This window comes from Podarcis raffonei, chromosome 9 (assembly GCF_027172205.1).
Source record: "Podarcis raffonei isolate rPodRaf1 chromosome 9, rPodRaf1.pri, whole genome shotgun sequence".
NCBI lineage: Eukaryota > Metazoa > Chordata > Lepidosauria > Squamata > Lacertidae > Podarcis > Podarcis raffonei.
In genome coordinates, this window is record NC_070610.1 from 55210187 (window position 1) to 55225559 (window position 15373).

Consider the following 15373-nt stretch of genomic DNA (forward strand, 5'->3'; position numbering starts at 1 on the left):
AACTTTCAACTGTGGTACCCATTACTCTTTTTGTTTAGTTAGTTACATCTATGCATATGTGGTTAAGAATATTTCATATGTTATTTTGCATTTACTTGGGCTGAATCTCTGATTTCTCTACATACAGGTGTGTTTGGATCTGGAAAAAGTTATTTGCTGGCCATTGTTATCTTATTCTTAGTACAGATCTTTGAAACCGGTGAAGGAACTGATGGCAAAAAGTCGGTGCCATGGAAAGTACTGATCTCTTCTTCCACAAATGTTGCTGTGGACAGGGTACTGCTTTGGTAAGTACATACAGTTCTGCATAGGACATGTTTTGTTTTTCTCTTGCTGTTTCAATAACTTGCTTGCATTGTTAACTCATAAACTCTGCCACCTTCCCTGGATCCTTCAAAGTAGCACAATGTGTCTTCCACTTTCCTTGTTAGAGATGTTGTATAGAAGGCACTTCCAAACTAACTTTCGAAAGCAACCTTTTGTAGAGTTATGAAAAGAATACCACTTTTCACTGTATGAATGGTGTATCCATATTGCCTTGTATTTTTTTAAAGCTACATGCAGATTTTGGGGGTGTACAGGGCGGGGGGAGAAGCCCGGTTGCACCAATGGGAGTCCTTCTACTGGCTCCTCCTTGTGCTTCAGGTTAGTCTGTCTTTGTCCCTGAAGCAGTCATTTGGCTCCTCACCAGAATTGCTACCATTGGTAGAGACTTTCTCCAAAAGCATTGGCATTCTCCAAGTTTGCATATGAACATTTCCTGTTTTAAAACTGGTGGGTAAAGAATAAAGAATGTGGAAAGATGAAATTAAAATAAAGGTGCTAGAATTCATTATAATAAATGTTAGTTTGTGTCTTTTTCCTTCCCCCACAGCCTCCTAGATCTTGGATTTGAAGAATTTATTAGAGTGGGAAGTATTAGAAAAATTGCTAAGCCAATTCTTCCTCACAGGTAACATGCCTAAAATCTTCAGCCTGTTTGTTGTTATTTAATAGAACATTTTGTGTGACGTATATCATTGGAAAGTGAATGAAATACCACATACACTGAAAACTTGAATTAAGTCAAATTCCCCAGCTGTAATTTTGCTTGTGTGAGAGAAACAATAGAAGCAAAGTAAGTTACTCATTTAAAACTTGGGCGCTGTAGTTGGTCTGCCACTTAGCCACAGGCAAGACATTTCCAGGCCAGTATATTGTGTGTTTTTGATAGTAAGTCCCACTCAGTTCCTTGGAGTTGTTGGTAAATAAGTATGCATATGGCTGCAACTGTAATCTGACTGAGGCTTGGTTTGCCCTCTTCACGGGACCCCTGTTGAATTGTGTTTTCTACTAGTTGGCTTGTAGCCAAGCAGGGTTTGCGTAGAGACCCCAGTTGTATGACCAGTTCTGCCTCGTGGAACCTATACAAGCAGTGGCCACAATTTGTGTGATCATTCCAAGGCACCACGAGTATACAAAATCATATTGATTAAGCTATTGGCTTCACACAGGTTTAGTCAATCAACACTTCTATGTAGCCCTGTGCCCTCTTACCAGTGGCCATGTGGGACCATCAGGAATCTAAACCAGACTTACATCTTCCTGACATTTAAAATGGGAGTAGTACTTACTCTATACATTCCCACACATACATTGCATTGATCGTTAGAGCTTCTCCATGTGCTCCCAAGCACATGAAGTAAGGCAGGTGGTGATGAAAGAGAATATCTTTTTTGTAATGACACCCCATCTTTGGAATTCTCAACTCAGAATAGTTCATCTGATACCTTTCTCCTTTGTCTTTGTACCAGACAGATAGGTGTTTTTTTAATTCTCCCCAAAGGGCCTTCTTTTTTATCCTGTGTTTTTAATCATCTGCCAGATTTACATCTTGCTGTGCTGTACTGCTGTTTTGTCATCTTGATTTTTTGTTTTAATTACGTCAATTGTTTCAGTTTTTATAAGTCATTCTGAAAGCAGCTGTTGATAGAGAAATGTATACAAATTTACATAAAAAAGATGTTGCTGGATTGTTATCACTACAGAATGTTTGAATGGTGCTTCATATAAAAGAGTCCCTGCAGATACAAAGTTTTTTTCTGGCATAACCAATCCCTGACTTGCTAAATTTTGGGTGCAAAGGAGGTGGGTTTTGTTTGTTTGTTTGTTTTCTGTAAACATGAGGGAGCATTGAAACATTTGGTCCCTTTTTGTATCATTTGCAAAATAAAGCAAAGTACAGGATCTGCACATGGCGTGTTTTGTTACTATCTTAAGGAACCTATTTCTAGATTTCATCACCAAACTACATGGAAAACAGAAGGGTGTATTTTACATAGGTTTCTTTACTATGACTACATTGTTTTCATTCAATATTATTATCTACAATTGAACAATATGTTTAAAGCTTGCATGCTGGCTCAGGATCTGAAAGTGAACAACTGAAAGAATTGCATGCTCTGATGAAGGATGATTTAACCCTAGCAGAAAAGATCTTTGTAAGAAAGACCATTGAACTCCATAAGCTGGGAACCAACAAAGCTCTCCTGCAACAGGTGAAATAAAATTAAGTGGCATAAAATAAGTACGTGCTGTACTAATGTTGTACAATGATGGTGGAATAAAATCATGCTTGTATCCAACGGTGGTGTGAGTAGGCAGCAGCTCATGTGACCGGTCTTCTTCTCCTCCTCCTCCTCCCAGTTGTACCAGCTCCCAAAACCCTCTCCAGAAGATTGGGGGGCTCTGAACAATGGGGGCTATGGAGTATGGGACTGCAGTGTGAGGATGGAATTACCCAAAATTGAGTTGGGGGATCTTGCACTGGTGTAGCTATTGCTGGAGCAAGATCCTTTGATCTGAATGAGTTTCCCTACACCTACTATTGATTTGGATCGGGATCATAGCTGTGGCAAAAGGTGAACATAGGAAGCTGAGTAAGACGACAGTAAATCACAAGAAAGCTGGAGGTAACTATTAGCAAAAAAGATCTGCTCAGGAGTGTCGGGCCTAATGAGTACAGCAACTCAGGTCTTGCTCCCATGAAGCAGTTGCCGAGGCTAAAGGTCCCCGCCTCCCAGCCAGCTATGTCACCTTCTCTCCAGGGTTTTCCCCAAGCAATTGGAGACGTTGCATGCGTGTCTGTTTTTGCTCCTCACACTTCATGCCTCTGCTGGTTTTTGGAGACCATTGAGGGAGGGGAGCTTGTCACAGCAAGAAGAGCAGACACCCATGCCTTGTCACATGCCTGGCCCATCTCTGCATCTTGGCCTCTCTCCTCTTCTGCTTCCATTTCTGCCTCTGATTCTGGACTTCTCTCTTCTCACTAAGCCCTGTTACCTCTTCAGCTGTTACCTCTCCTCCTCCCAGTCATCTCCCTCTTCTCATTGTCGTCCCTTCACCAATCCCCGGGCTGTGAGCCTTCTTCCCTTGGGGGTTCCCCAGCTGGTTCCTCCCACCATTCCTCTGCATCCAACCAGTCCGTGACACTGCCATATATGTGCCAGACCATTGGTCAATCTAGCCCAGTCTTGTTTATTCTGACTAGCAGCAGCTCTCCAGGGTTTCAGCATGAGACTCTTAATCTCAAGTCATCGGTTCAAGCCCCATGTTGGGCAAAAAGATTCCTGCATTGCAGGGGGTTGAACTCAATGACCCTCGTGGTCCCTTCCAACCCTACAATTATGATTCTATGAAACCACAGTGCCATGACCCCTCTACCACTGAGCCTTGATCCCTTCCCATTGCCACTATCTCAATCACTTTTGAGATGTATGAGTAACTTGTTTTAAGCATTAGAACCCACAGCATATGGCTATATGAAAGATACACATGGGACTTTTTCTTTTTGCTCCCCTCATAACATAGGTAAGGGTAGTGGGAGCTACCTGTGCTGCCTGCCCATTCTCTTGCATGAAAAATCTTAAATTCCCTATAGTAATTCTGGATGAGTGCAGTCAGATGACAGAACCTGCATCGCTTCTTCCTATTGCAAGGTATTGCCTCTTTTAATATTACAACTAATTGATGGTTGAATTTCTTATCTTATTCTTGTATGTATTAAAAAGCTTATGATCTTGAGAAAATGGTTTAGTCAAAATAGATTGACTAAATGTTCTATGCAGCAGTGCATAAGGTCTTATGCAGCAATGACTGCAGCCTGCACTAAAAATATCAAATGATGTAACTGGAATAAAGTATGTAGGTCTCTTCTTCACCAGTTTTCTGAATTCCAGTAAGTTGTCTTAAGTGTATGCATGCAGAATTAGAAATGTTGCCATTTTGAATATTTGTTTGTTCAGATACTTTTGTCGCACGTGGAAAGGAGACCCAGGATAGTGGGGGCTGGGAGACGGCAGTCAGTGTCAGGTGGGATATACAAAGTGGATGAAAAGATCTGTTACTGAAATCATGAAGGCAAATAACTAGTCACAGTCCAGGCAAATTTTAGCAGTCCTAAGCCCTGGTATTTTTAAAAAGCATGTATTTAAGTCTGTTCTGTTGAAATGCATGATACGTAGAATGATGCTTAAGAGAGCTTACATTTGGCTGGAACTTGCCTATTTTTCTTAATTTGTAATTGGTTTTTAAACAAATACAAGAACCATTAAACACTCATCCAGCAATGCATCTAATGATGTTTGTTCTATCCATTGACTTTAGACATAAGCTTACACATTCAGTGTTCAAACATAATTACTTAACGTAACCCCTCCACTGAGAAGATTGAGTGGCTGATATAGCAAGGTCTTGAATTTGGTCATGTACACAGTTAAAGAAAGAGGTCTACATTTCTTGGAAATTATCTCTTTCCATAATGCCTTTATTCACCTTCCTGTGTCTGGTGAAACTCAGACATTGCTGTATCCCAGATATTATTTTCCCATGTGTTCAGAGGTATTTCAGAGGTTCTTTCATTGTTGAGCTATCGCTAATCATGCTATGGTCAGAAAGAAGCCTAATAGTTCTCTGTGGTGCAAGGTAGAGCCCAAGTCTATGTCTAAAGAGAGTAGGGCTAAGGCAGGACTTGGAGAAAGAGGTTGGCTTGTGATTGCAAGGAAGATGAAAGCTTAATTCCCTGTAGTTGCAGCCACAGACTGCATTCTTAATTATATTATTTCGTTTTAGGGCACTAGGGAACTTCATTTTTCACAATGATGTAGTTGATGTTAAAACCTAGGACTAAAAGGCAGCACACACATTTTAAAAAGAAAATAAATAATGTGTGATGGTCAAAAGTGGGGTTTTTTTATAGGTTTGAGTGTGAAAAGCTGATTTTGGTTGGAGATCCTAAGCAACTGCCACCCACTATTCAAGGGTCTGAAAGTTCACATAGTAATGGTTTGGAGCAAACCCTCTTCGATCGACTCTGTTTGATGGTATGTCTTGCTATTTATCCTGAAAAAGATATTCCTCCTATGATGCTAACCTTATTATGTGATAGAACTTTGCTTTCTTAACTTAATTTTGAAGACATCCCTCTCTGTTCCATGCACAACGTCCAACCCCATTCTGGGAGCTGCCAGGAGTAAGGTCTATGCGGAAAAGTCATCTTCTGTGCACTGCCTTCTGCTGGCATTTCTCTTGCTCAAACTCACAACGACTGGCTATAGTTGTGACCCAATGACTTTTACTCATTTTGCTCTCTGAAATGTACCAAAAGATATAACATGATCCTAAAAATATAGGTAGTTTTTAGTACTGGTATGTACAGCCTGACAACAACTTCCTTTCCCCCCCTCCCTCATAGGGACATGAGCCAATATTGCTTAGGACGCAGTATCGTTGTCACCCTGCTATATCTGCTATCACCAATGACCTGTTTTATGAGGGGAGCCTGCTGGACGGTATTTCTGAAGCAGATCGAAGCCCTCTGATTGACTGGTTACCAACACTTTGTTTCTATAACGTCAATGGCTTAGAGCAGGTACATGATATATTTATGTTTAAACTGTTAAGATTATATCATGCTTTATTATTGCCAGAGCAGTGTTGGATTATTTGGGACAAGTTGGTTACAAACCAAGGCATCAGTTTTGGATTTGAAACTTGCTTGTTTTTGAAGGTGCAATACAGTGTTTATGTAGCAATAGAAGAAGAGGACAATAACCCCCACAGTTGCTGCTTTTCAGTAGCTGGCATTTGGGGCACAGAGCCTCTGAACCTAAAGCTTCCATAAAGCCATTGTGACTAATATCCATTAATAGACTTCTCCTCTATAAATTTGCCCATAACATCTGCCTATCCCCTTTGTTCTTTTATTTGCACATGCTACTAAAGCACAGTCCAGCTTCCACTTTCCCAGGGCTTAATTTCCATAGCTTTTCCAATCCCTTACGCAGCCAACTAATCAATATTTTGACCTTGAAATCTTTTTACTTGAATTGAGACTTGGATAATGCAATGCTGCTTTAGAATGCTTATCCTTCTGTTTGGGGATAAAAGTACACTTTGGTTAAAAATCATATTCAGGATGTTGTTCAATATGTAGGCCACAACACTCTTCTGAGGCTTAAATCCTTTACCCAAAACTACATGGAAGGAAGCCTCAAATATTGCAGTCAAATACAGGACTTCTTTGATCATCATTTGTGATGATCTACATATGACTGAAAGATCATTTAGAAATGTGGAAGGCTGCTTTTCTATGAGTTATTTGGCCATTTAGCAAAGGGGTAAATAACATTATTGACCTTGGAGGCCAGATCCATCGGTATGTCTCCCCCCACCCTTCCAAGTGGGCCACTTTGACAGGTGGCCTATGCACCTGTCAATCACCTGACATCACCATTTTTCCTTTACAGCATGGCTTGTACTCAAGTTCTGTGGCAAAGAAAGATCCCAGCAGAGCTTGAAAACAGCATTGTTCAGCTGAATGGCACTGTTTTAAGTCCTCTTTGGGGCAGGGATTGGCTACCTTCAGGCACTCCTGACTGGGAGTGCCTAATTGTAGCTGATCCTGAAGTCACCACTGATCAGCTGGTCACAGCTGACTTCCAGCCCCACTTTCCACAGTGATCATCTCCAGTTGGGAGAAGGAAGCTTTATCTCTGAAGTAGCTCCCATTCTGGGCAGAGAGCGATATCACTGGAATGACTTGACTTCATGTGGTGAAACGGACACTGTTGAAATGGCTTTGCCTGTTGGGTGGGAGTTTCTTCACACAAGTATACAGCATTCCACATCATTTCAAACCCATGTCTGTCAGCATCACATTGGAAACTATCGCAAAGGCTACATGATAATTAGACCGAAATTATTATGAATTAAGTTTTTTTCTTTGTTCCCCCAAGTGGGCCAGATGGTATCTCATGGGCTTTCTTACATTACATAATATATGTCTGTTTCTTTTTCTCTAGGTGGAAAAAGACAACAGTTTCCACAATTTGGCAGAATCATTTTTCACTGTCAAATTAATCCAGTCTCTGATTGCCAGTGGAATAGAAGGAAACATGATTGGAGTAATATCCCTCTATAAGTCACAAATGAGCAAGGTATATGTTGCACACCAAAACACATTTCAGTAAAATGTTTATCAGTACAGTATTGATGTAAAAATTAATTTTAGTTTTCTGTTTTCTGTTATAATTTTCTGTTTTCCAACAAGCTTTTTCCTTGCTTTCTTATTGAGACCTTCTAACTTTGCTAAGCATCATTACGTTCAAAACTAACTAAAGATTAATTAAAAATTACCCTTCTTTTTACAGACAGATTACAATTTCTCAATAAGCATAGAAATGGTTATACTTCAGTAGGGCGATAATTAAGGTTCAGAAGGAACCTTAATTAATATTTACATTTTGCATGTCTGTTTGTTGTGAGCAAGTTCAAAACTTAATTGTATCAAGTTATTAATAAAATTTTATTTTAATTTTATTTAATTTGCAAAACAATAAATGTAATTATCTGGATCTGTTTTTGTCTACAGATTTCTAACTTGCTTAATGCTGTACATTCAGATGCTTCCCAAATTAAAGCGGTCCAAGTCTCCACTGTTGATGCCTTCCAGGGAGCAGAGAAAGAAATCATTATATTATCCTGTGTAAGGACAAAACAAGTTGGCTTCATTGATTCAGAAAAGAGAGTGAACGTGGCATTGACAAGAGGGAAGCGACATTTATTAATAGTGGGAAATCAAAACTGTCTAAGCAAGAACAAACTATGGAGATGTATCATTCAGCACTGTGCAGGTAAAGCAGCCTACTTTTAAAATATAGTCAGCTATTGCTATATTGTTCCCAGAGAATCTAGTGCAATAAAACATAACCTTCTTTGTGTGTCAATATTTGTAAGTTCATTTATTACTGATGAAAAAATTGGTGTGGTGTATGTGTAACTATTGTAACTGTTAGGTTGATTCTAATGATGTTTACATTACAAAGTCACACTGATTTAAAAATACTTACAAGTAAATATAGTCCTTAGTTGACTTTTTGGGACCAGCTAAAACATTAGCTTTCAGCTTTAACAGGCATGGCAGGCTGTTGTACAAGAAGCCCAAATCCAAACCTCTCTTGGGTGTGTAGATGCTTTGTAGATTCTTGTATTAGGCCACTCTGTTTAGTGGCTAAATATTAAAAACTAAGATTGCTTTAATATATAATTATACTGTTTCACTACAGGAAGAAAAAATGGATTACAGCATGTTAGCCAATGTGAGCAGCAACTGAATGACATTATTAAATCTTATGTGGAAAGGAAGAAGAAGGAAGAAGAAATGAACAAGGAAAAGGAAAAATCTAAAAGAAAATTACTATCACAAAAAACGAGTGATTAACTTTGTGCTGTTTCTATGTAAAATATTTTAAATACCTTGAAAATCAGTGTTAAAACTTGTTAATTGTTTTATGTCCCACCAATACTCTAGTTAGCTTTCCCCAACCTGATGCCTCCATCAGCCCCAGACACGAGGTTAGGGAAGGCTGGTCTAGTTACGTGCATCAAAAGGTACACAAAAGGCTGTGAAAATCATAGATACGATCACTAGAAAGTGGGCTTTTCCTTTGAAAATGAGCCTTTTACTTATATGTAGTTCTTTTAATTGTTATAATGACATTTTAAGTACTCTGGAATAAAGTCAGGATTTTAAAATTGCTTTTATTGTGGATTTTTTTCCAACAGGGAATTAAACTTTTAGATGGATTCATCATGGGTAGTATCTGAATAGGCTTTGTGTTTTATATAAAATAGTCTTATGGATGAAAGCTTATTGAGAAAAGGACAAAAAAAAAGCTGGTGGCAATTAAAAAAATATTCTGCAGGTTGAGTTTATCACTCAACAGGATAGCTCAGTCAGTAGAGCATGAGACTTTGAATCTGAGGGCTGTGAGTTTGAGCCCCACGTTGAGCAAAAAGATTCCTGCATTGCACAGTGTTGGGCTAGATGTGGTCCCTTCCAACTCTACAATTCTGTGCTTAGATTGAATACATACTCTATTGATCATCATGGTGTGTTCTACAATAGTACACCTAATTTCTGCAGCATATTTCTACTGTGAGGTTGTTGGGCTGTTCCCATGCTTTAAAGCAGCAGCCTTTTACATTTGCAACCATGTCATTTCCACCATAGATTCTGACAACTCCTTGTAGGCTGTCTGAGACTAAAACACTCTTTCATAGCAAAGATTGAAAATCATTTTGAAAAACCACACTTTTCAGTTCATGAAGTTTCTAGCTCTAGGTTTCATTTTTGCTTTGCCTTGCTTTTTGCAAGGCCTCTTATTTTTCTACTTTTCTTAGAAGATTTTCCTGCAGTGGAGGAGTGAATCCTAGGATGGGTTGCTCCTTCCCCTTTTGCTCCACTGGGCAGGATTATTCAAATGAAGATTGAGTTGCCCAGTGACAGTGGCAACCCCTCTCCAGTTTCCTTCATGCCTGGCTTCATGGCAGGTTTCATCATGACAAAGTTCCCTCTTTTATGGTCCGGCAATTTATTCTCTCCCCACCTCATTATCTTGCCTTTGCAGAGCTAGTGGACTTTGCAGGAAAGGGAGGTTCCTGTTGCCATCTGGGATACCTTTTAAGCAGCTTGTGAGCATGAGCTCTCCTGCCTTCCCACTGGGCTGTTCAACCATGGGATTCTCAGAGATGCTGGGAAGGAGAGGAAGTCGCAAGGCAGTTTTTAACAAGTGGTGTTAAACTTATTCTTGCATTTCTCACTTTTGTAACACAAGTGAGAAACCTGATCTGTTAAAGATTGTGAAATTAGCACGAGCTACTGTTCTAATGGGGGACGTGGGTCCAAACCACAGAGCCTGGGGCTTGCCAATCAGAAGGTCAGCGGTTTGAATCCCCGCGACGGGGTGAGCTCCCATTGCTCAGTCCCTGCTCCTGCCAACCTAGCAGTTCGAAAGTACATCAAAGTGCAAGTAGATAAATAGGTACCGCTCTGGCAGGAAGGTAAACGGCGTTTCCGTGCGCTGCTCTGGTTCTCCAGAAGCGGCTTAGTCATGCTGGCCACATGACCCGGAAGGCGTATGCCGGCTCCCTTGGCCAGTAAAGCGAGATGAGCACCACAACCCCCGAGTTGTCTGTGACTGGAACAAACGGTCAGGGGACCTTTTACCTTTACTGCTCTAATAATGGGTTATCTTACAAACCCCCACGTATCTATTAAGCACTTCCCTGCACAAATGCTTCCTTCCCTTCCAGTTTAGCATGCCAAAGCCAGAAGCATAGAAAGCTGGTGTCTGAATGCAGGTAAGTATGATCAGTAGAGCTGTGTAATCCTAACTGTACTTATTTGCAAGCAAGTTCCATTTAAACTTCAGAAAAGTTGGACACCCTCCCCCCAAAGAGAAAGATCTATGGGCCACAAGCCCGTGGAAAAATTGGAAGGAATATCTTAAATTCTCTTTAAAGTTAACATTTCTACAAAATTATTAGTAGGTACATAGTTATATATTTCAAAATCTTCAGAGTACTTCACATATATTATCTGAGTAACCCTGTGTCTTTCTCCCCATAGGGCAAATACCAGCTTCTGGAGGGCAAGGGAAGCAGTTTCCATTGGGAAAATAGCATTGTAGGGAAAGGGTTAAAATCCCCTCTGCTAGCTCTATGGCATCTATTGAAACTGCCCCATCAAGCACAAACTTTTCATGTTGGTTTTTGAAAAACAGGAAATCCTATTTCCCAGTACACTATGGAAAAGTAAAAGAGGGTAGTGTAGAAACTTTTTAACAATTTCTTTTTTATATATATAAATGTTCTCTGCTTTCTCAGATAGTATTTTATACTAATACAGTGATTTAGCTTGTGGTGATCTCCTAAAACTCTTAATTTTTTTTTGTTTTTTAAAGTTAAAAAACAGATTAAACCTGATGTTTCTCATAAAATAAAGACCGTCCATTAGGTGGTGCCAGCGTTCTCTCTTCGGTCCATACTTTAGTGCTGAGAGAACTACCAAGGGTCATCTAATTTTTAAAAGAAATGAAGAAAGAAAATTTGCGTAATCTCACATGAATTTAAGATAATTATTCAGATGCGATGCACGTCTGTTGCCAACAGAGACTGAAGTTGTTCTCAGGAAAACTAAAACTTTATTGCACTCTTAAGACTTTGTAGGCTATCTGCGTTTCTAGAATGAAAGTAAGCTTCACTATCACATTTTGGTTATTTTTAAAAGGATTTCTTTTAGCCCAAGCTGCTGCTGAGGCCACTAATAAGCGAAGTGTGGAAGAAGAAGGAATAGTCAAGGGATGAATAGCATCTTTTAAATTACTGGTGACACCCCTGTTCCAGCTCCCTAAAATCTCAATCAACAATCCATTAGAACTCAACAGGAGTAAAACTAAATCCTCGTTTAAGTGTATTTATCCGATCTCTTTTCTCTCTTTCAAATGCTAAATCCATTTCAGCATATGCCCCTTCTTTCTCTCGCCTTTCTCTAAAGGCTGGCAGCCTATACTTCTCTTGTAAATATGAAAGATGCTAATCATATGACATATCACGTCTCAGTCGGAGCTTGGAATAAAGCCTTGAGATTTGGGATCATTGCCTCCAGACAACAGCTTCATCAGCCGGAAAGTTGGTTTTTTTTCTCCTTTCCTTCAACTCTCAATCCCTTCTTTGTCTGGGGGAAAATGCAGCCAACTCAAGCTACCCTGGCCATATGGTTCACTCTGTATTTTCTTAGTTGAATTCTGAATTGTTTCTGTGACTTGCTAAGGGCTTTTTTTCTTCCTTTTTCTTTTTTTGAAGTGTGTATAAAGACATAGACGCCCTACTTGTATGGAGACGGCTTTTACGAAGGTGCTGCATGATCTTCATGTGTCCATTTCATATAATCTGCCGCTATTTTGCAGAAACTGCTTTCTGCTGCTGAATGCACTTTTCATCTGTACCCAAAATGGCCTTGATAGCAAGTCCCATTCATTGATTTCTAACACTTTCCACGAGTGTTTCATTCCATGTGATGTACTCTGAATGATGGAGGGGTGTGTGTATATGTGTGTGTGTGTGTGTGTGTGTGTGTGTGTGTGTATATGAACCTGTCAGATTTTCTTTTCTCTCTCCCCCCTCCTTTCTCTCTCCTCTCCCCCCCCCATATCTGTTTGTCTATATCTCCTTCTGCCCCCTCCTTCCCCAAGGGCCCTTTCAACAAATCATTAAATTCTACAGAGGTGGTCAAGCCAGGCCTGCTTTTCATGCATTTGGGAAAAGAAAAGAGTCCTTGAAGTTTAGAAGATGCCCAAGGAAAACTCCTTGAATGACATCAAAAGAATGGGTTTCCATAGCTGTTGAAGCACGAGAGCCATGTAAGCTACACAAAGGCGGGTTGGGGCAGTGGGACTGTCCCGCTGCTCTATCCCAGCACAATTGGGTCACTGAAATAGGGAATTAATTACCATTGGAGAGTGGGCAGCCCATTCACCACTGCCTGAGTTTTATTAAACGCCAATATAAATAACAAAACAACTCTTGTGGCTGCACTATTCCTACACGCCAAAGGAAGGATTAGCTTGGGGATTAACATCTTAAAGTCTATGAGACTTTCTGACTCAAGGCTCGGAGCTGGTAATCGTATTTGTCTCCTGGTTCAGCGATTAGTGCTCTCTCACTCGCACCTTCGCCTGCCTGCCCAATGTCCCTTTTTGCAGGCTTGTCTCTCTGGGCTTCTGGCTGCTTCTCTTCTCACAATCGGCTGTTCTTTTGGCCACATCTATAGAAGAAAGGAAAGGGGAAACTGCGTCTTGGCCGTGCAATCCTCGAGTTTCTGGGAAAGCAGGGTGGGGTGGGGGAGCTTATTGGGGTTCCTGGGGAGGGAAGAGCCTGCCGCCCCGGGAGGAGAAAGCGAGGGAGGGGCTGGAGTTTAAAAATCACTATGTGGAGGGCTGCACCTGCCATGCAAATCGGGAAGCAAACAATCAGAGAGCTACCACATTGTGGCCCTGGCGGAGAGGGAGGGGGGGGGAGCAGAGAGAATAGTTGCAAGCAAGGGATGCCTCCAAGCTACATGGGTATAGGTATCTCCCAGTGAGACCAGGGAAGGGCGCCCATCTGTCAAGCTGTTTTTTCTGCAAAGAAAGTAAAGGAAAATTGCTGTGCCTTCCTCCATAAAAAAACATTTATCTGCTTTGTGTCCCTGTAACACTTTCCCTATAGTTTTTGAGCATAGTGCCTGGCTTTAGCAAATGGGTATGAAAAAAATATGTCATTACTAGCTTGAGTCCAGTATGTAAAAGATGTCCTAAGGGATTTTTCACAAATAACCTTTTGGTGCACACACAGAGGAAGCTTGTTCCACAAATGAGCCAAATTATTTTGCTGAATCCAAGACTGAGCCCTGTCAGGGCTGGTCACATCTGTGCCTGCGCTGAAATTAAGAGTGGTATTCAAGTTTTACTCTGAGTAGACCTTTTGAAATGAATGGACCCAGCTTAAATACCACTATAAGCTCTCGTTGCTGCAGGGTAATTCAAGGTAGATTCTCATGTTCTGCTTTGCACCTGGAAACAATAAATAAAAAATATCTGCACCCTTCTTGAATATTGAAGATCTTTCATAGGCAGGTGTAGATAACAGTATGGGGGCAGACCGTGTGCAATTCATCTATGCTTCTATGTATTTTAAGAGGAGAAGTGGTGGCTTTTTTTACACATAGCTGTGGGCCAGGTATCTCTTAAAAAATCAGTTCTCAGGCATGGAAAAACAGCACTGGGCATCATTCAGAATGGGTGAGATCATGCGACTGGAACAGTTGCAGAGGCAAATAACCTCCTTAGTTTTAAGAAATCTGGTACATGTGGTTATATTTGTCTCCCACCCTATACCAGAGTGGGAATGTACTATCTGATAGTTCCCCACAAAGCCCTGTGAAACAGATTTAAGCCTACCAAAAAACAGACTTGTGAAGGCCACCCAGTAGTAAGTGTCATGCCTGGGCAAGCATTTAAGCCCGGGTTCCCCTTGTCCTACCTAATACTCCTCTGAACTAATTTTCTGTTGGAGGTATCCAGTAGATAAACCTCATTTCTTACTTTTGAGTTAAGTTTATCTCCATTTTGGGAATGGAGAAGAATCCTTCCCCCCCAAAAAAAATCGTGTTGATGATAATGACACAAGTATTTGTCCCTTGCCAGAATCCTTCCAGCATTCACCAACTTCAGCCCTCATACTATATATATATATATATTTAATTATTGGTTTAAAAAGTATACACTGTTATGTGGGTATCTCAGGGTGGTGTAAAACAAGATCATAAGTTACAGTACAAGTACAATCAAAACAGTTAAATGCAGCAAGATAAACCATCAGGTAGACTGTAAAAATAACCTTAAAATACCATGACGGCTGGCCAGCAAAAGCCATGGTAAGCCAAAATATTTTCAGTGTAGCACTTTTGGTTTGTACACTGCCAGAGAGTGTTTGCCACCAGAAGAAAAGGCAAGGAAATGGAGGATAAGGCTGTGCTCTACCTTCACTGAATGCTAGTTGCTGGAAACCACAAGTGTTATACTCAGGCTCTGCTTTCAGGCTTCCCATAGTTTCCATCTTCTCATGGGCATTTAGTTGTGAGCAGGATGCTGGACTAAGATGGGCCATTGGCCTGATCCAGCAGGCTCTTTTTATGTTCCTCTGCCTGGTTGATGCCAAATAGACACCTGCCGGTTATGGCACAACCAGGAGGATTTCCTTGGGTAATCTCAATTGTCTCAACCTGCTTGCCCCACCTATCTCACAGCAGACTTTGGTAGCGGTTGCTGCTGGAATAGATTGCCCTATTTGCTCTATGGGTGATTTTCCTGCCTTTCTGAGACCAATATGATAGGGAATTACAACCTTGTTTTATATGTATTAATGTAGCTAAAGCCTGATAAATATGTCTGACAGTGGTATTGGTGAAAACAATTGCTCTGGTGCATGAAAACTGTCTTCTGTCCAAAGGCAA

General features: G+C 40.6%; 1 protein-coding gene across 4 annotated transcripts in view; it reads left to right on the top strand.

The window, feature by feature from the left end:
• The window catches only part of ZGRF1 (zinc finger GRF-type containing 1), a 29639-nt gene extending 20563 nt beyond the window's left edge, over positions 1–9076 (top strand). For 3 of the 4 annotated variants that reach the window (XM_053403741.1, XM_053403742.1, XM_053403743.1), the window contains 9 exons: positions 128–287; positions 875–952; positions 2390–2537; positions 3850–3977; positions 5237–5360; positions 5732–5908; positions 7341–7475; positions 7910–8171; positions 8604–9076. In XM_053403741.1, coding sequence (XP_053259716.1) covers positions 128–287; positions 875–952; positions 2390–2537; positions 3850–3977; positions 5237–5360; positions 5732–5908; positions 7341–7475; positions 7910–8171; positions 8604–8758 — 1367 coding nt within the window. In that variant the 3' untranslated portion in view covers positions 8759–9076. Of the gene's footprint in view, positions 1–127; positions 288–874; positions 953–2389; positions 2538–3849; positions 3978–5236; positions 5361–5731; positions 5909–7340; positions 7476–7909; positions 8172–8603 lie in introns of those variants that run through there. The other variant, XR_008332263.1, reaches the window with a different exon arrangement.
• The last annotated feature ends 6297 nt before the right edge of the window (positions 9077–15373 follow it).